The sequence below is a fragment of the Clinocottus analis genome, unplaced genomic scaffold (assembly GCF_023055335.1).
Source record: "Clinocottus analis isolate CAN_PGR_092001 unplaced genomic scaffold, fCliAna1.0.p SCAF_7, whole genome shotgun sequence".
Classification (NCBI taxonomy): Eukaryota; Metazoa; Chordata; class Actinopteri; order Perciformes; family Cottidae; genus Clinocottus; species Clinocottus analis.
In genome coordinates this window covers 7,480,095-7,503,686 of record NW_027176229.1, presented here as the reverse complement: position 1 = coordinate 7,503,686, position 23,592 = coordinate 7,480,095, and the positions used below count along the sequence as shown (strand labels likewise).

Below are 23,592 nucleotides of genomic sequence, written 5' to 3'. Positions count from 1 at the left end.
ATCACATACTGGAGAGAGTGAGAGGAATCTCTCGCTCTCTTTCTCTCTCTCGCTCTCTCTCTCTCTCTCACTCTCTCTCTCACTCTCTCTCTACCCCCCAAACGCCTTCTCTCCCTGTACTGCAGCAGCCGTCACTAATCACACTAATGTATGCTGTTTGACGGACTGCGTTAGCAGTCAGCTCCCAATTGTTGTAAACTACTGTACATTCATGTCAGTTCCAAACGGCTCCTTAAATGGTGCAGCTCGTTAGTGATTAGACGAAATAACCCTGACTAAACCTCAGCTAATGAGCAGAAAAATGCAATTTAATAACTGTCAGAGCAAGCATATATGAAAGTAATATTCTGCTTTCATGTGCAAGTAAACATGGACAATTAAAGGGAGATGCAGATTCTTGCTTGAATGAAGAAAGCCGGTATGAATGTAACGTGTGGAATATTTCCACAAGCGTATAATCACCTGTAATCGAGAAGTCAATTATTGCAATTTTTTCACAAAGGGAGCACAATTTTGTCATTTCGCAGCAGATTATAATAACCATTTTCTCAAATAATGGCTAGAGTTATGAACCTTTGAATCTCTCACTCTTTTTATTTATATTTTCCTTTCAATTTCTTTATATGGGTACAAACATGTTTTTTTTTAGTTGTTGCTTTTAAATAAAGCTCAGCAAGACCTAACAGGCGCTTTGTAACACTACATCATCCCATTCCTGTCCCTGCCTTTCTGTAATTGCTTACAATAAAATAACTTATAAAACTACATACACTGAACACGAGCATGAACACCACTGTAACAGAGTACACTGAACGTACTGACAGAAAGTACCCAAATAACAAAGTCACAAAGATTATTGAAGAACAGCAAGAAAGTCCATGTCAAGTCACAACTTAACAAGGTCCCAGTGTCTGACACACTAGTTTAGGCTCACCTCATTTTCTTGTTTTTTTGTTAATGTGAGCCAAGTGACACGTCACAGCAATACGGACTTGCAAACTGCACACATACTCATAGAGACAGATTACACACACAGCAGCAGATGGCACAACCTAACCTGGCAAGCAGTAGTACAGCAGCGCAGCAGAAGGGACAAAATGCTCAGAAGGTGAACTGTACAAGCACTGTACAATCAATGAGTGTTTCAGTGATCAGTGGCAGACGGAGAACAAGGGCAGCACTCACTTCTATTACTTGCTGGTGGTTAATTAGACTTTTATGACTCTACTATGAACAGAAAGCGAGTGAAGACCTTGCTTGAGTTGTATTTTAAAAAAAGAGAGAGAGCTTTTGTACTTGTGTGGGCCTGCATCACACCTTCAGTAACTCACCTCCATCTTTACACATCCTCCCTATTTTGAGTGAATTTGTCTCTTTGCTTCCTGAATACACTCCATCAAGGCCTTTTCTTTTTAGCTCAGTTAGGCTCAGAGAAAAACATCTGTTGATGTAATCTGAAGAGAAATGGGCGTCTGGACAAACACACATCCAGGAAGAGCCATAAATGAACAATTTCCCCACATAAGCCAAGAACACCTTCGCAACATAACATCTGCCGGAAAGAAGCCCAGAGTTAAGAAAGAAGTTTTAAATATCCTTGAGAAAAAAAGGTGTAATGATGTATAAATAGAACCTGCTTTCAGCGTATGCCATTACATAATGCATAGTATTGCTAGTATTTGACTTCTCTCAGCCTGACAAACCTTCACAGCAACCGTACAACCTGCTGTGCATCTATAGTAAATGAAATCGTGAAACTAAACTTGCTATTATAGATCACTGCTCCTCAGATCTAAAACCTTTCTGTCTGTATTTTCCACATTAAGGAAACTTCACACTGACAAGACACGAGAACAAGTTTATTTCATACAACTTCATATTTAATGCAATATCTTAGTGATTATGATTTACTGACATCAGTATGAAAAGGGTTTGCTTTGCACTGAAACCGCAGTGGTTTTGAAGTATTGGGTTGAGGCTGATGTTACCTAGCAACAAGACATTGTGTGTGTAAAAAGCAAATCCCAGCGTATTTCTACAGGAAAGACAGAAAGATGGATGTTTTCACTTTGCTTTCACTGTAATGCAATTAACTATTACCCACTCATTTCAAATTATGTTGACAATTCATATCTATCTACTGTCTGCAGAGCAATGCTGTTGATTTTAGGACATTTTGTGTTGCTGCAAAGATAACGGTACATACTGAAAAAAACGTATATATCACACAGAATAACATTGACTGAACATATCATCAGGGGGCAACTTAAATGATCAGACAGAGCAGTACCTCTACAGCGAGTGCAACGCTGGTTTAAAGTTGTCCATACTAAGCAACAGTGTGAAAACACTGCCATCCACTGGCAAAACATCGAAAAAGCTACATTTTCCATCTCATGTTGGGATGAGGTTAGGGCTATCAGAGAGAAATGCTGCAATCTAGAGGTTAGAAGAGTCTGGTTTTGTTATGTAACCCACAGCCAAACCTTGCATTAGTTGAAAAAAGGCAGAGTCATGCCAGTATGACTAAATATTGGTGTTACATAAGCACAGATCCCCAAGTATGAGGAAGACAATGCTCTAGATACTAATGTAAACAGTCATTATTAAAATATTTTGATACACAGAGAGAAATTATTGTTTCCTAAATCGTTAGATAGATCCAACGATGACTACAAGACAATGTGAAAAGAGGATGGATAGTCCCTCGTAGGTTTACAGTCAAAGCTTAGGATGTTGTTGACAATCCGTCACACACAGGCGGTAATTTATGTTCTCTGAAGGGAAACATGTCCTTGTGATTTGTTTTAAATACCGGGGCTCTGTAAACTGTAGAAAATACAACATTTGTATTTACAAATCCTTACCATATTCATACAATCCTTGAGAAGCATTCCTCAATATAAGACAGTAAGAACAAAATACTTTCCGGATCTGTGCAGTGTAAGCAGGCTTCAGGAGCACGTGAATGTAATATCACTTTTCTTCCACAGAGGGAGCCGTAGTCTATAAAAAAGACCAAAGAAGGTGAGTTTGTTATTGTTGTCTCTGTTCATCCAAAGAGGCAATGCAATGTGATGGATTAAATTATATGTATTAACACTGTGATATTAAGCTTCATGCAATCTTCTTTTTTACAATGAAAAAACAACATTTTATCTAAAAAATTTAAAAAAAGTCAGTACATATTGCTGTCAATCTTTTTTTTTTTTTTTTAACATTAAACACATATTTGTATGCTCTCTCATGACATTTGTATTGTATATAACTGTGGTTCAACCTTGTTTATTTCAGCTGTGTTGTAACAGCACTTATGATGTTATATTTGGTTTATAATAGAAATTCTATAACTGTAAAAGCAACTCACTGCACTGACCGACCAGGCTGTATACATGTTGCTCTTTTTTACAACACAAAAGTTGTTGTTGTTGTTGTTGTTGCTGTTGTTGTTGAGATTTGCAATCAACTCAACACCAGCAGCATTAAACTAATAAGGATTATGTGGGCTCTTAAATTCGTCCAGCTTAGCAGTTTATCAAAGCAGTGCGATTTTGATGTGCTCTGAGGAAATCACCCATTACGGCCCCCTCGCACCCTCACCCCCCTCGGCCCCTGAAGCTATGCGACGGTGGACCAGCAGGCTGTGACCCACTTCTTTTGTGCCTTCACTTTATCGGCTCAAGAGGCTTTGTTTGTAATCATTCATCACCAATGCCCCACCCCCAAGCTCATGATCATCTCTACCCCTTCATCATCCACTCATATTGCTGTATCTGTGAGTGCCTTTTTTGAGCATGTTAATTCTGTGACCTTTAACCTCTAATCACACTAATGTAAAACTAATTCAGAAATCATAGTCCCTGAATTTGTGCCTTGATCCTTAATTAGCTTCTTGCAGTATTTAGAATCAGTTCTTAATGTTGGATATTTCCCTTCCCTCGGTGGAAAATCATGATACCCATATTAAAATATAAATATATTTATATATTTATTTATTTATATATTTATATTTTATTAATATATTTATATAAATATAAATTGGCAACAATGTAACACCCAATTTGATTGATTTAACTTCTATTGTAGTTGCTTGATCCTGCAACATTTCATGAGTGAGGTCCAGCTTTATGGTAGGAAGTTTTGATCAGAGGTCTTAATTTAATATCTTAAAGAAAACTCCAGCTTAAAGAAAATACTAGTCACATGGCTTTTCCAAATTAGCTTTAGCGATATAATTTGAACCCAAAGGCCTACAAAGATGATGCATAACTAACTGTTGAGGGCAGCGTGGCATTCACCAAGTCACGTGTCCAGCAAGTAAATGAAGTATTCTACTTTTTCAAAACATCACCATCACACAACATTTTAGAAGTTGAAGCTGCAGGTGGATCTACTTTTTACATCTGGGTTAGTTTAATCTATAACAGTACTTCATATTGTATCGCATCTGGTAACACACACACACACACCTATATATATATATATATATATATATATATATATATATATATATATATATATATATATATATATATATATATATATAACTTGCCCTTCTAAAATGCAACATATTAAGGTAAATTAGCATCAGAACAAACATTTAATAGTATAAAACACCTGTTTGTGCTTCAATTGGTATCAAATGAAGGTGTAGTTTTATAGTTTTAAAGGTCAGCTGGGGCTGATAGCACACACTTGCTCACATAGAAAGTGGAGAAAATTCGCAAAAAACCCCCACTCAGTTTTAGGCCTCATTTGACAATAATACCTCATTTATAAACCACCTTAACGTGTTTTCTTTAGCGGGTTAAAGTGCGTGGACTGGAAACAAAAGTGTCAAATTAGATTTAAATGTTTTTTCTCGAACAGGTTATTATTGAATGCAACTTTGGTAATGTATTCAAATACAATATGTTTCGGTTTATGGAGGAAACGAAATGTAAATCCAGGCGGTTCAAACGTAGATTGTTCTCGCTTTCCCATTTCTGACGACGGCTGGATCATAACTCGAGGAAACGGTCTGTTCTCATCACTTCTCACGTGGTCATTTCCTGGATGTCACAGATGTGCGCGAGAGGCACCAAAATATGGCGCTATCATTTCCAGCCAATGGTTGGGCCGTTTGTAACAGGTTGCAGCAGGCGTCACGGCCGTGTCGGGGGCGTGCATCGAGACAGAGCAGCGGTGAGGGAGGCATCGGGATCGCGCTCATCTGTTTGGCTGGCCAATGCCTCCGGTGTAACAGGCCGATCATTATGGGGGACCCGGGACCCCGAGACGGGATGGACCCCGATCGACCGACCGACGCGCAGAGCTCATCGAGGCGCTTCATACCGGGATAAAAAAACAACAACACATTTTTGTGCCCGATAACAAACAGCCAGTCAGTCAGAGAGCTTGCAGAGGAGGCGGCGTTTGCTGGGATTCAATCAGATCCAGAGTCGCGGCTTGTAGCTTAACTCGGAGAGAGAGGGACGTGCGGAAACTGGGAAGACGGCAGTTTACAATCTAACTGGATCCAGCTCGAAATTGCGTGAATGATGGATGAAGTGTCGACGACAAGATGGTCCGGTCAGCCCAACCCTGTCAGGGCAGGGTGGGTTCATCCGGAGTGATACCAGTCGGCTGTTAGTCGTTGGCTTCTCCTCCGCCGGGCGGCGATGTCCACTTTCTGCCTCGACCTGCAGACGTCAGCCGGGCTTTCAGCACCACTGGAGCTGGACAGCGACTGCATGGAGCCCCGGGCCAGCGCCGCCGCTCAGGAGCCCGGCGGCTTTCAGGGTCAGCCGCTGCGGCACGCCGGCTCCGGAGGCCTCGGCATGGCCTTGGAGGAGGAACTGGCCATGCTGACCGGGGAGCGGGACGACGAGGAAGAGCTGTCGGGACTGGAGGCGCCCGCGGTGGGACACAACGCAGACTTGCTGTCGCTCTTCCGGCAAAAGGAAAAAGACTTGGTTTTAGCTGCTAAACTTGGCAAAGCGTTGCTGGAGAGAAACCAAGACTTGACCAAGCAATATGAGAAAATGCACAAAGATCTCAACGAGAAATTAGAGGTAAACTAAGCATATAAGTTTGAATGCTGCCCTAAGCCTCTTGCTGGTTTGTCCTTAAAATAATCCTAAAATCAATGAGCCAGTGCTATGTAAACAAACGCAATAAGATCATAACAGATGCTACCTGTAGAGTTACACATTCAGAAAGAGGGGGTCACCGAGCACGATTCCCATTTTATGGGAAACTATAGTTACAAATGATAAACTACCGCCTGCTGTTCTTTCTGATCTAAAGACTACTAAAAAAAAAAGTGCTGCATAGTCTGAGTGATTTTACATATGATGTTGTTCATGAATGATCTACAGTTGAGCTTTTGTTCTTGTTTTAAAAAATCCTTCACACAAGCCAACACGTGGCCTGAGAAAACCCCCAAAGACTAATCCTGTGGCTGACCAGGGCCGCTGTATCTACTGTACATCTGTTCAGTCATTTGATCCATATTCATCCTCAACGTTGCAGCTTAGAGAAATAAGCTGCCTCTTATTACCAAACTCTTCTGTTCATTGATGTTGTCGCATTGCCTGGCAGCCTTTAGTTTTGTTTTGTGAGTTTGTTTTGATTTCCTTTGATTCATCCTTTTGTTCCTTCAAATAACCGGTATAAAACAGTGGCCACACAGATGCCAGCTGCTTCTTGGACTTAACCAGAGCAACAAGCCCCGTCCCAACCTTGGCTTGATTTCGCCCCACCAGATTTATCCAGTGCTTTTTATTTCATGCAATCATTTCTTTGCACTTTTTAAGTCTTGTTTGTAAAACTTTTGGTTCCGGGGTACGCCGCAATAGTCCAACTTTCTTCACTCTAACATTATGTTTGAATCTTAATTCTAGATGTATGGTCACGACACAGTGACATCATCAGTAACACAGTGGAAGGAATCAGGAATTTTGTATCGAAGATTTTTAAAAAAAGAAGGAGCAATTTTAGCTCTTGGAAAAAAAAAAAAACATAATTGTGCACTTATTGTTGTACAATAACAATGAGCCTCGGGGTTCTTATCTTAAACTTATTTTTACTTTCAGTACCATAAAATATGCTTAAGGATTGAGTAAAACCTCTCAGTCCTTTGCAACACAAATATCTGTGTCAATCGTCTGACAATGATTTCAATGCAAGATTTACCCATATGACCCTCTCTCCCCTTCCATCCACATGCAGCACTTGGAGCAGGAGAAGCATGAGTTGCGTCGGCGTCTGGAAAGTCGAGAGGGGGAGTGGGAAGGCCGCGTGGCCGAGCTGGAGACGGACGTCCAGCAGCTGCAGGGTGAGCTGGAGCTCCATCAGGTCCAGCTGAGGGAGACTGACAGAGACAAGACCAAGGCAATCAGCGAGCTTTCCGAACAGAACCACAGATTGCTGGAGCAACTCAGTAGGGTGAGACGCGTCGTCCATGTGTGCGTGTGTGCATGTGCTTCAGATACTGCTTCAGGCAGGCCGGGCAAATCTGCATTTAAGATTGAATTAGTTGGGGCTCTGAGTCACTGGTCTTAACACTGCTTTAAACAACCTTCCACCCAGTGTGTGTGTGTGTGTGTGTGTGTGTGTGTGTGTGTGTGTGTGTGTGTGTCTATACAGTACATGGTCTCCCTGGCAAGGCCTCTGGGCCACTCAGTCCGTTTCCATTCTGCCTGGCTGGCATGACATAAGACGCTCAGCCAAGTGAAGTTTCATCCTCCCTCCGGGGTTATCCACCTCCATTCAGCCTGTCTCCCCTTAACTTCATCTGAATTTTGCTAACTCATCAATATAATAGAGGATCTTCTGGGTCCTATTCTGAATAATTTAGAATGATTGGACTGCACACTTATGCAATAGCACTCTGCATATTGGCAGGTAATTTGAGTGCAGTTATTTTGACTAGCGGAGTAGAAGATATCAGATGAGATGTTAAAATTCAGATTGATCGTCGGAAAGATAGATACAATTCATACAGCAGTGCTCAAGGTTGGCATGAGGATTTGAGGCTATCCTGTCATAGATACGATGCACTGCTCACATCTCAGGCGAAGCCAAGATTGGCAGGGCTGCAGATTAATGGAGTTGAAAGCGCTATCTTTTGCAGCAACATCTGATCAATCCCGACGAAGGAGCTCCTCTGTCTCCTCCATCTCCAAAACAAAGACGCCTGACCCATACAGAGTGGTCGGTTTAGGTGTAACAACACGACAGCTCTGCAAGGAACTGCGTTTTGGGAAGCCTTCGATGTATAACTTTAATGAAACATGCTGTGCGTTTCAATTTTGCTATCCAGTCGTATTTAAGACAGTATGCTTTTCTGACTCTTCTGACCCTCAGTCCTCCTCCTTCTTCAGATATCTGAGAAAGAGTGTCAAAGTTCAAGATGCAACGATATGTAGAAGTAGCTTGTCCCAATGTATTGCATACTTCATGCAACTTTGTAGGGGCATGTGTAGTATGTACTACAAGTCTTTTAGTATATGATGTGTTTTGGAACACAGCTAATGTTTCTGGATTATACCTTCTTGTTAAATTGTCCAAGGTTTGTCCCTTCAATTGTGGATTCAGTACAAACTCAAACTATGTAGTTGAAAAGCTGTATCCTTCTAACACACATTACAACGGATATGTCACAGGGATGAGATGGCTTTCCAAGAGCAGGGCTCCGTCATGCTGCATATAAAAACATGATAAAAACGTAAGGGATGTAAACAGAGGCATGAGTTTTGTCAGCTGCCAGGTAGGCTTGCAATGTGTACCAAAGCTACATTTAAGGATGCCCCAGAGCTGTGCATACATAGGCTGACAAGTCTGTACAGGTGCTTTGATAACCACGTCGGCAGTTGTGTCTATGGCGACATGCTCCTTCCTGGAAGAAGACGGAAACTATTGCCCGGCACACGCTGTTCAGAAGGCTCTGTGCAGGTTATTTTTGCTGTTGTGCAGAGGAGCTCTTCTTCTCATTTCGAGCAGATTAAATCTGCATCGTGCCCCATATTGTCCCAACACCATAATCACATTGTAATCAAGGACTGCTCTCGACTGGTCAGTTGCTATAGATGCAAGCAAGAGCAGGCACTCAGCATAATCAAACTGCAATTCATTTAATGGAATCCTTGGTGTGGGAATATAAAGAGATATTCCCTGAAAGTGGTATATTGGGGGAAGAGGGGTGGCGGGTGTCTTGGTGACTCAGTGAAATTTATGAGATTTAATTGACTGCATCGATCCAGATCCATGATTCAGTGAGTTGGGCAGACAGATGGAGACCTGCTGGGTAATAGAATAAATGAGGTCAACTCCAGTGCTCCCTTTCTTCTTCTCTCCCCTTGTATTCTTCTTACTCTATCAATTCCTTTCTTCTCTTTCTCTCGGTCAGTGCGCTGGACTGTGACTAAGTAATGTTCACTGTTTACAGCTCTGAGTGAATGGAGGGAAATTTACCCTGAAGGCTATTTTCATCTGCCCTCCCCATTTCTCGCATTAGTTAACTCTTTGCTGATCTATAATGATCGAGATGTTTTCATGTATACATTTTTTTTATTTCATTTTATAGTTTTAAATCTCAACTGGTAATTTAATTGCATATTTATTCCAGCATGTATGTATGTAATTATTTAAGTTTGTATCCTCCAACTGCCAGCGATCTCTGAAGCAAATATTGAAACCAAAGATCAGATTCATAAAAACAGTGCATCGCGTTACTGACAACTTAGGAATCTTTTCCTAACACAACCTTACATTGTCTGCAGTGGGATGACCTTGAGCCGGCAGGGCACTCCATAGGAAGTGATGTCAGAGTTACGGGTAAGATACCGCGCTCGGGGGATTAGGCTGTAATCCGTGCTAATAGCCTTGCCATATGCATTTAGGCAGGAACCAAAACAACTCTAGTCCGTACTCTACTTAATTAATAACAGCAGGTACCTCAGATATTTGAACAAAGAAGATCTAAAAATGTAGTCTCTGTATCGTCACATTTTATCCTGGGCTGGCACAACTACCCTGTGGGGTTATTCTTCTTTGGGTGTGTGCATGTGTGAGAGAATCTTCCAATTCGAGGTGATGGAAATACACATTTATTTCAATATACACCCAGAGAAAATGGATCCAGAGCCTAGGAGGTGTGTGCTGGTCTGTATGGATCTTGAGTGTGAGAACAGTCAATCTCCTCATGCCTAATCTGATCAGCGAGAACCAGGTGGAAGCGGACCTTTCTCCAATCACATTACCACACATGCTCACAAAAGGCTGGTGATTCACAAGTGTGCATGTTTTATGGACATGATCAATTCTAATTCCCTCAACCTCTATTTACTTAACGACAGCGGCCTCCAGTGACTCAACGTTGTTTATTTGAGGCTACACAGGGGGAATAATTACATTTTCTTGACTTGTCACTGACAACAATCCAAGAGGTGAGGTGTAATGTTATTTGAGTGACATAAGGAAAAACGTTGGCAGCCTATGTTGTTTGGCCTCATCGGTACAAGTGTATCCACATCGCTCCTCTTTTTACAACATCTAGCGAGCGCTGGACACGGTCAGTGGTGGACATGCTCACTGGGCATCTGTCCAACCACCAACTTCACTCACATCCAGTCACCGGCGCTCGTAGCGCCCGGCGGCCATCAGCCCGAGAGCGGTTGCTCTCAGGATCAGCGCTCTCTCTCTCTCTCTCTCTGATTGGCACGTAAGTGACACTCTCAGTGTTTGTTACGCCATCATTTGAACGAGGCGGCGCCTCCATCCCGCATACGTCTAGACAAGGCAGCGCTCTGTGAAAGTGACGAAGGAAAACACCAGAAGCATTGAGGCCACTTGTCGCAGCTCAACGAAGCCCACATCCCCCCTGGTTGCCATGACGACCGGAGTGACATGCTAATTCGACTCCGTGTGGCGTTACCATGGGAATGCACTCGACAGATACAGATAGATGATGCTAAGTTGTGCCCGGAAAGACCTGCGATGCCCCTGCAGTCACATCTGCTGGGCGTTGCTCCACAGCCACAGACGGGATCAGGATCTACTTTTCAAGTTGCGTCCTCTTCTGCAAAGTGAATGTTCAGTTTTTAAGATGCTGTAAAGAAACGTGCCTCGGCCCTACTTCTCTGTCCTGGATTCATTTCCCAGCAGTGTGATTTAGCCCCCGTTTGTCCTTTAATGCCTGATCTGGGATCTAAAGAATTCATGTGCAGATTAAGAGAATATCAGGATGTCTGAGATCGTGATGAAAAACCGCAGCGTCGACCACAATCTCTCAGCATATTGGGCCAGCCGGTCATGTCATGTCATGTAACCCGTGTGACCCGTTTCCCCACAGACAGGACGGCATCATGCAGCTGTCACGTAGAAACTCACATCTGGTAACCATGTCAGACACTTAATCACTGTCGAGTTATTTGAGTTCTTTCGCTTCGATGTCTGGTTAACGAGAAACACTGTCTGAGAGAACAACAGCGACGCTCTGGACATCTCAACTCCTATTTGAGAGCTCTTGTTCCTTTGGATTTATACACGTTTTTCAAAGTCCACAGAGGTTAGTTTTGAATAGAAAAGCTGCTTGTTTCGTTTCAGTTTTAGGTTGAAAAACATCAATAATATAACGATTGAAACATGAAATACCAACTTCCTCAAATACTATGCATGAACCCGAAGCAAAGCCAATGACAAGCCCTTGATAGGCAAACACACATGACGTTGTTGCATCAAATGAATACGCCGAGCTACACAGGGAAGCAAGGGCAGCAAAGGGCACATATTAATTACATTTATTTTTAACTCTCAAAAGATAGGTCAACTTTTTAATCAAATTATTTCTTTGACAATATCATGCCATTGCTTTTCTTTCCTGGAGGATCAGCCCTGTATTACTATATAATTGTCTTGTTTTAAGTATCTCTCTCTTCCTTGTGAAACCTTCTCAGTGTTTCTTCATTCGGTCGTGACTGTCACAGTTCTGTAAAAAGCAAGTTTAGACCCAAACGCAGATGAAAAGATAGGGCGGCAGCAGGCATAATATTAATGAGCTGATGTAAAAAAATGACTTACAGCTTGAGTCCAAAAACCGGCAGATAACAGAAGGAAAGCCAACACAAACTAGGACACTCGGAGCAAAGCTTGAATGCAGAAACCAGCTACAAAGAGAGACAAGCTGACAATTCAAATGGAGAAAACACAAAACACAAAACACAAGAGACTCATCAACTCGCAAAACACAGGTGTGGTAGAAAACAGGCGGGAAAATGAAGTAAATAAAATACAGCATGACACGAGATAAAAGTGAACTTTCAAAATAAAAACGGAAACGCAGTACAAGGACAAAAGTAATATCTCTCAGTGTGTTGTATGGTGAGATACTTTATTCATATCTTTGTGCTATCCTCATTGCTTTGTATGAAATAGTTTCATTGTAAAGAAACCTTGATTTCCTAGACAATGTGTAACCTTTAAGTCCTACAGGTCATCCCATAAAATAACAATCGAATAGAGTTACATTTCTAATTCTCATTCAAAGATTCAGAGAAATAATCCAACCACAATCATTATGGTCATTTACAAAATAAGTTATTTTGTTGTCATGTTATGTCACTATACTGCGGCTTTAGCGCTGTGTACCTTCAGGATGCATAACATTCCTGTCTGGAGTGAAGACTTGGTGATTCATTCCTTCATTGTAGTGAAAAAACAACCTCTACCATTGTATCTGAAACATTTGTGACATACATATTTCTTTTGGCATTCCTTGAAATCACACACGAGTGTTATTCGTGACCGTTCAGAGGGGAGCCCCAGAACACACACACACACACACACACACACACACACACACACACACACACACACACACACACACACACACACACACACACACACACACACACCACTACAACCAGCCCCAGCTGTTGCGCCTCCTCTCCCTTCTCGAGGAGAGGCAGCAGTGTGTAGTGCCACCTGGAGGCTGGACTTCACACAAACATTACTCGTCAACATTTTTACTCAGCACTGCTTGCCACAGCATTAAAAGATCATTTGTAGTCAGTGTGCAGATTAATTGCTCCCTTTCGTACAGTGGTTTTTTTTGGACATATTTACAATATGTTTCTCCAGTGAGCTGTAAAAAGTAAGTGGTTTTAAGGATTTTGCTGTTGCCATGGCAGTGATGACACGAGAACTAAAGCTTCCCGAGCAGCTCGATGCTAATGAAGCTCAGCCGGGCTCTGTGTGGCCTGATCCCACCTGTCCAATAAGCTACACTGAGCACTAAGTCTGCTGCTGGGCTGGATTGCACAAATACTGAACATTCAAGGTTTTTTAAGGGCGATGACGTGGGTAAATATGGCCTTTCAGAGGAACAGCAATCACATTTACAGGAATCTACAGGAACTGTGTGTGTGTGTGTGTGTGTGTGTGTGTGTGTGTGTGTGTGTGTGTGTGTGTGTGTGTGTGTGTGTGTGTGTGTGTGTGTGTGTGGGTGGGTGTGCTTACACTTTCAATCTGAACCCAATGAGTCACCTCAGTATCTTAATAAAGGAACATAGACTAATGTTTTTATTGAACTGAGCAGTAAATATAAGGCTATAATATAACACTGTGCTGTTCAACAACAACAATAATTGAAGGTGAAGTCACAAGATTTTGGAGGTTTTTTGCATAAGTATTGGATAAAGCCTTTAGTGTCTCAAGAGGTAACTGTGTGAAGTCTGAGGAAAGTCCTCACGTGATGTCACTCGAGTCAATGTCGGTTGGCTCTGAGGACTTAGTTTTAAAATGAAGGAAACAAAACGTGTGGTTGTGAGTTAAAAAGAAGACGAAAGTCGCTTCAACTGAACTGTTTGGGGTCAAGTTCAATTGTGTCAATTTGGATAAGCCGTCGGCAGTGCGGTGCTAAATCGGTGGAGTTTTAGGTGGACACATGTCAGGCAAATATTGACTCTACTTTCTGTTTGTCTCCATCCAGGCTGCAGAGGTGGAGAGGCAGCTGTCCACTCAGGTCCATTCATTACGGGACGACTTCAGGGAGAAGAGTATGTCTACAAGCCAGCACATGACTCGACTAGAGGCTCTACAGGCTGAGGTGAGCCGCTATCAGCGCTATTTCGCCTTTATAGAGTAAATATGAGTGAATTGTACTTTTCAGCGTACACTCAGCTCAACAAAAAGAATAAATAGACTGTTTTGTTTTGTTGACGGTTATTGGTACTCAGCAAAATCCCAAGTGAAGTTAAAGTGAGACTATGTAACACTTACGATATGGATATTAATGTGTTTAAGCATATCATGTTTAAGCATACACAGTGTATCATCTTAAAGGTAAAGCAACATGTAAACATGCATCGTACCAACCCATATTTTTTATTTCCTGCTTTTGGTGCCATTCCACCACTTCTCAGTCTGATCGCCTGTTGATGGTGTCTTCCCATCAATGTGCAAATACCACTTGCGTTTCACAAAGGCTGCTTTTCAGCCAAAGTTACATAACCTCACTTCAAAGTGGAAGTTTCTGGTAAAAGATAGGTGGAATAAAATGCATCTACCATGCAGGGTTTCCTCTCTTTCTGTAATCTATATCTTTATTTCTCTCCTCACCCATTCCTCCTTCCCTCTTGGTCGGAGCAGCAAGGGCTAGAAGTGAGTGGTGACCGAACTGTCTGTTGGACAGATTGCATGCTGCATGTCACGTCTTGTAAACCAATAGAAAACAAGGATTGCACCATTATTTTCTTTTGAATTGGAAAGTACACCGCTGCCGATTCAATTATTTGATGAGAGAACAAAGTACTATTATTTCATAGGCTCGATCATTGAATCTCGTGCTCAATGAAATATTCGCCTCTTTTGACTTCATATAACTTAAAAGTGCTAAATTTGACTTTTCCACATCCTTTGGCAATCTCTGTTTAATGACATCGAGCATGAACAACATGGTTGGTTATCTGAGCATGATGCGGTGAGATGTTAGCTGTCTCGTATGATATCAGCCGGATAAGTCATGAACAATAACACCGTTAGAGCCAAACAACAAATCAGATTTCCCCGTAGCTTCTCTTTAAAGCCAGACAGAAAACACCCAGACTGCAGCGCTTGCGCTATAATTGGGAGAAAAGGCTACCGCTCTATATTTAGCTCAGATACTGCAATGTCTGGGTGCTCCCACTTTTCCAGTGCTTTGCCTAAGACATGTGCTGATGACTAATGGCTTTTTGCTCTATTTGTGTAAAGCATGAGACCATAGCAGTCCAAAAATATCCAGAACCTGGCAATGTGGATGCTCATATGTGAATGAAAACAACTGATCCACACGTAAGCTCCTGCACTGAGAAGTAGGTTGCCAGAAGTAGGTCAAAAGCAGGAGGGATCAAAATGAACTGGTGTTTGTTTCATGGGAAAGCTACTCAGGCAGCTACGAGCGAAACAATTCAGTAGGAATTCAGTAGAAGGCCGTTAGACAGTTATGGTGAGGAGTAAGCTGATATGAAGCTTTGTGGAGACGTTAACATATCACCAAGGCATTCCTGAAGACAAGGGTGGCAACTGACGCCTACGCCCGTGCTAGGCAATACACATTCTTTAGGCCAGTGGGAGTACTTTTTAATCTTGTTTAGGAGCCCAGCTTGCCTCAGATTCAGGAAAACAACCACAATTATCCTTTAATCAGATCCATAGCTGCCCATCTGTTTGCTGTGAACCAGCAAATCAAAACAACCATCTGGTTTTACAATTGATGCCTATACTTCCCGTGGCGCAATAACTGACTGGTGCCGTTTGACACGTTAGATTAAGATGCTGTCAGAGCGGAAGATGGAGCTGGAGCACCGGGTGCACGCCATGCTGGAGGAGAACGAGCTGCTGCAGAACACGGTGGACGACCTCCGAGAGAGGACGCTGGTGCTGGAGAGGCAGTCTCAGCAGAAGGACCTACAGGTACTGACACATGAACACATCTTTGTTAGGGATCATATCTTTGAGGATTTCCACCGCTCTAGATGTTGTGAGTAAAGTACCTTCTACAACTCCGTCCTTGAATTTGTCCTTGAGGTAATCAACTGACCTGTCATGTGTTTGCTTTAGACTTTCCACGACTAAGTCACAGTTTTCCCTCCTCTGTTGTGTCCAGTTACGGCAGAGCCAGCTGGATCTTCAGGAGGTTCAGGTGTCCCACAGGCAGCTAACTGCTCGGCTGGAGGATTTGACGGAGGAGCACAGCCTCCATAGTCTCACCCCGCACCCGTCCAGCCTGCTATGTGAGATAGAACAGAGCATGGAGCAGGAGGAGCAGGAGCAGGAGCGAGAGCAGGTAGTTACAGTGGGATTGTGTTTGATTGTAAAGTCCGTGCACTGTCAAAAACTTTGCTGGGCTTTTCTAAAGACTCTTCCCCCTCTTGGTTGTCCGTTTAGCTGCGTCTTCAGTTATGGGAGGCCTACTGTGAGGTTCGCTCGCTCTGCTCTCATCTCCGGGGAAATGACGTCACAGATTCGGCGTTGTCCACCGACTCTTCCATGGACGAGTCTTCAGAGACGTCCTCAGCCAAGGATGTGCCTACTGGGAGCCTTCACACCAGCCTGCTGGAGCTACGGAGACTCACACAGAATTTGCTGGATGGCAACGAGTCCACGGTAATAAACAACTCTCTGGTAGGGCTGCACGACGTGAGAAAACTACTCAGCTCTCGACAAAGACTTGCACAGGACCTGAGCTTGTACCAATGGTTCTCGACCCTGTAGGTCACACATGTCCCTACCCTTTGTTTTCTCGGTATTGTAAAGTTGGGGACCGATGGTAGCACAATTATAATACAATAAAGGGTTTAAAACATTAGGCATTCAAATATCACTTTTCTAAACCCATGAAGTCATTTTTTAAAAGCATTACCAATTCCTTTCTTGAAAGTTATTAGGAACCTCTGGGACCCGTAAAAAATAAATGAATACCAAATAAGATACCCATTGTTGTAAAAGTTGGTGATGTTGGACAGTTGAAACAAAGACGCTTTAAAGACAGCTGACTTCGTAATCTCGGATCTCGGCGGGCCTGTTTCATTATTAACGTGGAGGTGGTAACAGCACACAGGTAAAGTGAGTGTGTGCTGTGTTTCAAAGGGCTCGCGGCGCAGTGATGAAGAGGCTCTGGAGGAGCAGGTGAGGAAGCTGGGAGAGGAGCTGAGGGAAGTCAGAGAGCTGTACGAAACTGAGCAGGACAAAACACGCAGCAAAGGAGATGATGCGCTACAGCTACACAATCAGGTACTGTACATGTGCTCACATATGTAGATGCTGTGTAATAAACACATTGTGATCAGGTGATCCTCTTTCTGAGGACAGCTACATCTCTCCTGTGCGTTTAAAGTGCCATCTAACATGATTTACACATAATAAGCTCCACCCACACAGGTCAGTTGAGCTCTTATTATATATAATATATTATAGTGGGTCCATTAAACATCAGTCACACATGAGCAGCCCTTGGGATAACGTGGATTACAGAAACTGAAGCCTTTGTCTAGCACATTGTGTCATTCTCCCATGTGACCTGCAGATGACGCTGCTCTCTGTGGAGATGTGTTCTCTCCGGGAGGACAACGAGCGCATGAGGACGATGGCTGAAGTGCGAGAACCCAGTGAGCAGCTCCAGACTGCTATAAGAGACAGAGATGACGCCATAGCCAAGTAGGTTCACATCACGTCACTTTCCTCATCAATATCATGTTAAGTGTAAATTATGTTCTATCTCAACCTCAGTCTTTTGTTTAGAGTTGGGCTATTGCTGCCATTAGTAATATTAACAGTGTATTCAAGCATTTCTTGCTGATATCTGGTGATATGGGTACATTCCTTTAAAAGTGTGTTGTCTTAGGTGTTTACTGGCAGAGACGCAAACATCTCTCATGTGTGTGTCAAACCTCTATAACCAGTGTAGCATGAAAACATGGTGGAGTTAACAAGATAAATCCCTAACTAAATATACGTTAAAAAAAATTATAGATAGGGAACTATGCTTCTCTGTTTCACTTGAAATATGAAGCTACAGCCAGCAGTCGGTTGCCTTAGCTTAGCATAAAGACTGGATGCGCTGCTCAAAAGACCTTTAAAGCAATATACACCATCCTGATCGTATTAGCAAACAACTATTTGCTATTTGAAGATATAGTGACGTAATGTCTAATTCACCAGAGTTGTTTAGTTGTAACCATAAAGTTTGAATTAGCGTGCTTTAGAGGTGCTGGTAGTTGAAAATGTTGAACTATTCCTTTAAAGAGTTATTCTCCATTAATCACCTGCTAGTTTTTAACAGGCCGTCATGCTCGCGGGATGTGACCGGTTGCTCTGTCTGTGTGTCCTGCAGGAAGAAAGCGGTGGAGATGGAGCTGGCCAAGTGTAAAATAGACATCATGTCTCTGAATAGCCAGCTCCTGGACGCCATCCAGCAGAAGCTCAACCTGTCGCAGCAGCTGGAGGCTTGGCAGGTGGGTCACATGTCACAAGCGCTATATATCAGTGAAAAGCCTAATAGTCCTTTTGTATTATGTTGGAACAGATATTTTAAGGTTGATACATAAATAAAGTTGTTTTGTAAATGTAGTTTCTGGAATAGTTTTGAGATTAGTGAGTCTATTTTAACACATACACTAAACCCCTCAATTAACTTCTTAGGCTGCATGTCAGTTGCTTGTCCTTGATGGGTGTCCATAAGGAAACATATTGTAGGCTGAGAACACAGGAGTGTGTGTCTGTGTGTCTCTGTATGTGTGTTCCCTCCCTCCCCTCCCTCATCTGTAACTAGCAGCTCTTTCCTCTCTCTTCTCCCTGCCCACAGTTTGCCTCCTCAGGGCTCTTTACTGTTTGGCTCTTGTGGTTTCTGATCTAGTGGCCTTTCTCAGCTTCCGTACCACCCTTTCTTCCTCTGTGGTACCCCTCCCCCTCCTGCCTTAGAGGTGAGCCCGAGCTGCGCCATCCCGCCGTTTCACCCTGCACTAACCCGACTACGCCATGCTGAGCCATTCCATGCCATGGTCAACTGACTAAAGGTGTTTAGGAGATTGGCCCACTGGTCAGTTTACCTGTTTTTTTGTCGACACCAGAAACACTCCAGTATACCCAGTAGATCATAGCTATTAGGTGACACTCAAAGTAAAATGACTAAAAACATATAAAGAAATATTAAAATTACTGATTTTAAGTCTCTAAACAATAGTGGCTGACTTGATTTTGCAGCTTGTCAGAGCCCTCTAGTGGCTTTATCTCTCTAACAACCAGCACGGCAACTTTTTTCAAAGGATTTGAAAACAGAAGAGTGGCTCCCCACCACGGCTTCAAACAGTAAATCACAAGATTATTAACAGGATAGAAAAGAGAAAGAAAAAAAATTCTGTAACAAATATATTTTTCTTTTAAGATTTAGCTCTAATGTTTGCCTTTTCTTTTGAATTTGTACCTCTTTAGGCCTCTGAAAACTATGAAAATCAATTAATCTGAGAGGAAAAATTACTTTCTGGTAGATTCGGATAACAGATAGATTCACGCCATAAATAAAGATTGCTTAATTTCAAGGTGATTACCAGCTGAAAAGTTGCGCAAAGCCTGCAACTCACACGCTGAGAGCGCTGTGGCTGACTGGACGTCCACCGGTTTGCCTTCATGTGATGGAAGGGGTTGGAAGTTTGATCCTCCAGTCCACGAGTCAAAGTGTCCTCGAGCACAGCACTGATGGTCGGCTAGCAGGCTTTGGCACAGAATGAAGTGACATCATCAATCTAGTCTTAGATTTTCATTGTTTAAGTTTTGTGTTTTTTTGCACATGCTGCAAAATAAAAGGTGTTTAATGAAGGCCAGGTCGGAGTAAGTAAACAACACATGGTCAGGGATGAAAGGTGGTTGTGGTGTCTAACAGGTAATCTGATCAATGAGTCCAATCTCCCCAGAACTTCCTGTACCACTCCACCATTGACCCTCTCTGCATGACATTGCTCTCCTGTCTTTCTCTCATTCACCTCTTTGTCCATGGCTTTAGGATGACATGCACAGAGTGATTGACCAGCAGTTGATGGACAAGTACCAGGACGAGTGGCGCTCAGCCCCCGCCTCCCTGACAGGGTCGTCGAGGGCACACGGTGGTCAGTCCTCCAGACGAGCTCACCGCATCTCCGACCGGGACAAGAGACTTTTCTCTTTTTTCAAAAAGAACTGAGCCCCATTGGACCGGTCCTGAGCAAGGCAGACAGACAGAGACAGACAAGGCGAGGGAGAAGGAGGGAGTGACGACACAGTATGAGGGTAACAACACAGCCAAAGACGGGCAGTGGCACACACTGAAGTTTGGGGAGGGAAGGGGGGGAATCATTTTGCACTTTATCTGTCCCATTACTCTTCTCTTTGCTGATTAAATGGTGACTGCTGACAATGAAAGATAGAAATTTAAGAATAGGAGTTTCCCAGAGGCTTTGGTTTCAGCCCCTCTCATAGAAAGCTATCGGTCTTACAGAACATAAACAGGGTCACAAAGTTTACCTCCAAAAAGGAAGGTTTCCTTTTAGTGCCTATGACCATCTCTACTAGCCCACTGCCAACTCTGTAGAGAGGGAACACTATGTATGAATGGTTACTGTATGCATCCCAGTTATCGGGCCAGTTATCAGTGTGGGGAAAGGCGGGTGGATGTATGGGACACTGCAGGGTTGTGGGGAAAGATGAGGACGGCAGGGCAGAGCTGGACGTCAGAATATGACGCTGCAGCCAGCCCACACGGGATCTCTCAGGTTTATTCATTTGTTCAGGGGATGTTCACAACATGAGGCAACAGCGCGATCTTAGTGTGCTGTACATCTGACAGAACAAATGACAAAACATTTTTTAAATAATAATAATTGCTTATTTTCTTACTGACAGCTGTGCATGTGACTTCTACAGTGAAGACTTACATGGTGCAATGCCCCAGGCCCAAACTTCCACTCAAACTGAGAAAAATTAAACCTTCAAAGAGGCACTCAACTGATTTAGCGTTGCACTTTCATAAGGTTTGGGCACTTTAAAGTTGCACTAATCCATGTTTTTCTAATGTCGACAATGTGTAATGTCAAAGGGTTCACTCATAGTCAAACCCACAGAGATTTATCACCATCAGATCCACGAGTGTTTTATCCTTTTTTAGTTCATTGTTCTTTTTTATGGCCTGCTTCTTTACTGTTTTGGTTCAACCCTTTTTTGCAGCAGTAGACAGCTGTTTTCTGCAAACACAGTGGAGCATTTAGCAGCTAAAGAGGCATAATTAAGCTTGAAGATCCTTAAACTGAGTGAGTGTTTTAAAACCAGCACTTTGTAGTCAGGCCTGTGGGTCTGTGGTGAACTCTATGAGGCCTTCATGCTCATCTCCAACATCTGAATAAACCTTTAGGGGACTGAAGGTAGTGATAGTGTCATTTCCAGGTCTCCACGGTTCACTTTATATTTAACATTTAAAAAATCTATAATTTTTTAAAGAGAAATGGCACTGTCCAACATTATCCTCATGATGTCAATCATCTCCCGAGTTGACCAAATTTAAACAAATGTTTACATCAGCTTGAGAAGGAAGAAGAACGATGTAGAATGCTCATCAACTCTCAATCAATCCAGCTCAACAACCTGTTGAATTTCTGAGTAGAAGAAGAAATGTCGTTGTACAGAAACGCCGCTAAACTTCTTCTGCAGCGTTCCAGGTCTGAGCTGCTTTGGTTCAATACTAATAGAAAAGGTCTACCTCCATTTACATTGCTTCAATACTTTATGGGCACTTATGTTTCTTATCTGTCGGGCTTCCGTTTTCAGCGACATATCTGTGACTCCATTATTAATACAGTATGTGTTGTCTGAAATCTCCGAGCGTGAATGACTTAGTGTGGCACAGCGATGTCTCATGTCTGTCTGTGTTTGTGTCTAATGCAGCTGTGCAAACCTATGCAGGTGTCTTCTTGTCATCTCAGCTGGTTGTTGGGAAGGATCAACCCAAAGAATGATTTTTTTATAAAAAAGTTGAATAGGTTTGGACGAAATCGTTATATTTATAAGAAAAAATGCATACCTTTTTGAATGAAAATCTTTTTTTAGGGGAAATATACCTGTATGTTGTTATTTCTAGGCTGATATTTTCATGTGTGTCCTAACTGTGAGCAGGAATTCCACTCATGAGTTGGACATGATCACTTGTGCGTACGTCTATTTGACTGTCCGGGTGTGGCATGTAAAGCTGGGAAGAGATTCACGAGTACCTCGAAGTTTCACCAAAATTATTCACCAATATGATGCCCAACGACCCTAAAAGACCCCAAAGAAGCCTCATAAATGTTGATTATTAATTCAAGGGAGCCCAAAAATTGGCATATTCAGTTCTTAGTACCACTTTTCTGATAACTGACCCTTTATAAGTAAACTGCAATTCATTCGTTTTTTGATTGTTGATAAATTGTAGACGAGAACATCAATACCAGGCAACAGCCAGCAGCTAGTTAGCTTAGCGTAGTAAGACGGGGAGCAGGCGGGCAAACAGCTAGCTGATACAATAAAAGGGGTAAACGTGAAACAGTACGTTTTTACTTATTTTGGCGACAAGAGGCTGAGGTGCACCTGATCACCACCATTGTTTTTCTCACTTGTCGAATGGCTCTCACATTATTAATGTTAAAGAAAATCTATTTTTGATATATGATAAGTATTACATACATATTTTCCTTAAATCTACTGAAAGGGCACCTTAATTAAAGCTACTCAAAAGATAATTTAAAACCACACAATAATCTAGAAAAATGAATATACTGAGACTAACAAGATTCTAAATAATACAAAATAATAATAAACCAGTTCAGTTTCTGCCCAATTATTAGATGTTTTACCATTTTAGCTTTAACTTCTCTCCATAAAGGTTTTATATTAGAAAGTTCTATTGCTGCTCCTGTTGGGAAGGAACGCATTAACGTGGGTGAATTTGAACTCTGACCCTTAACATGCAGGTGTGTGTAGTTTGGGACTCCCCTCTGTCGGCTGATTGGCAGCTGAGGGAAACTTGGAATAAACACCAGTCACTCTCGCCATAACCGGACTGTGATATGTTTCACTTCATGTCACGTTTTTGTTTGAGAAAAGGTTTTGTTAGAAAAAAGTTGTAACATTGTGTCATTATTACTGTTTGTTTCTCTTTTGATTGTGTGTATTGTTTTCAGACACTGTCGACTCCACTGATTCATTTCTCAATGGAAAGCATTTTCTGAAGGCCGTCTGCAGCTGCGTGTTTGTGTGGTGAACATCCGGATGCTGCTGCAGTGTGTGTGTGTGTGTGTGTGTGTGTGTGTGTGTGTGTGTTGCATTGGCAGACGGACATGCCCCCGAGTGCATTTACTGTCGCTTGTCTCCAAGTCAGATGTTGTTTTTTGGAGTTTCGTGCTTTCGGTGGACTCATTGTGCTCCGTGTGAGTGCTTCCATTCACCACTGACTGACGCCACTGTTTTAGTTACAGAATGCTTCAAACTATTCAAAATATTTATCATGCAATTTTCTTAGCATTTTGGGGATTTCTTTTGTACAAATAAATACTTTGCAATCTGCTTGTCTCC

General features: G+C 42.4%; 1 protein-coding gene across 1 annotated transcript; it reads left to right on the top strand.

Moving 5' to 3' along the window:
* Positions 1 to 5,198: 5,198 nt before the first annotated feature.
* LOC137779263 (BICD family-like cargo adapter 1) lies at positions 5,199 to 23,543 on the top strand. The gene is given in 12 exon segments (XM_068566873.1): positions 5,199 to 5,622; positions 5,624 to 6,053; positions 7,213 to 7,428; positions 13,973 to 14,089; positions 14,632 to 14,643; positions 15,790 to 15,936; positions 16,130 to 16,309; positions 16,411 to 16,629; positions 17,113 to 17,256; positions 17,549 to 17,679; positions 18,356 to 18,476; positions 20,021 to 23,543. Coding segments are annotated over 12 exon segments (1,953 nt in total). The 5' UTR covers positions 5,199 to 5,563; the 3' UTR covers positions 20,198 to 23,543.
* The last annotated feature ends 49 nt before the right edge of the window (positions 23,544 to 23,592 follow it).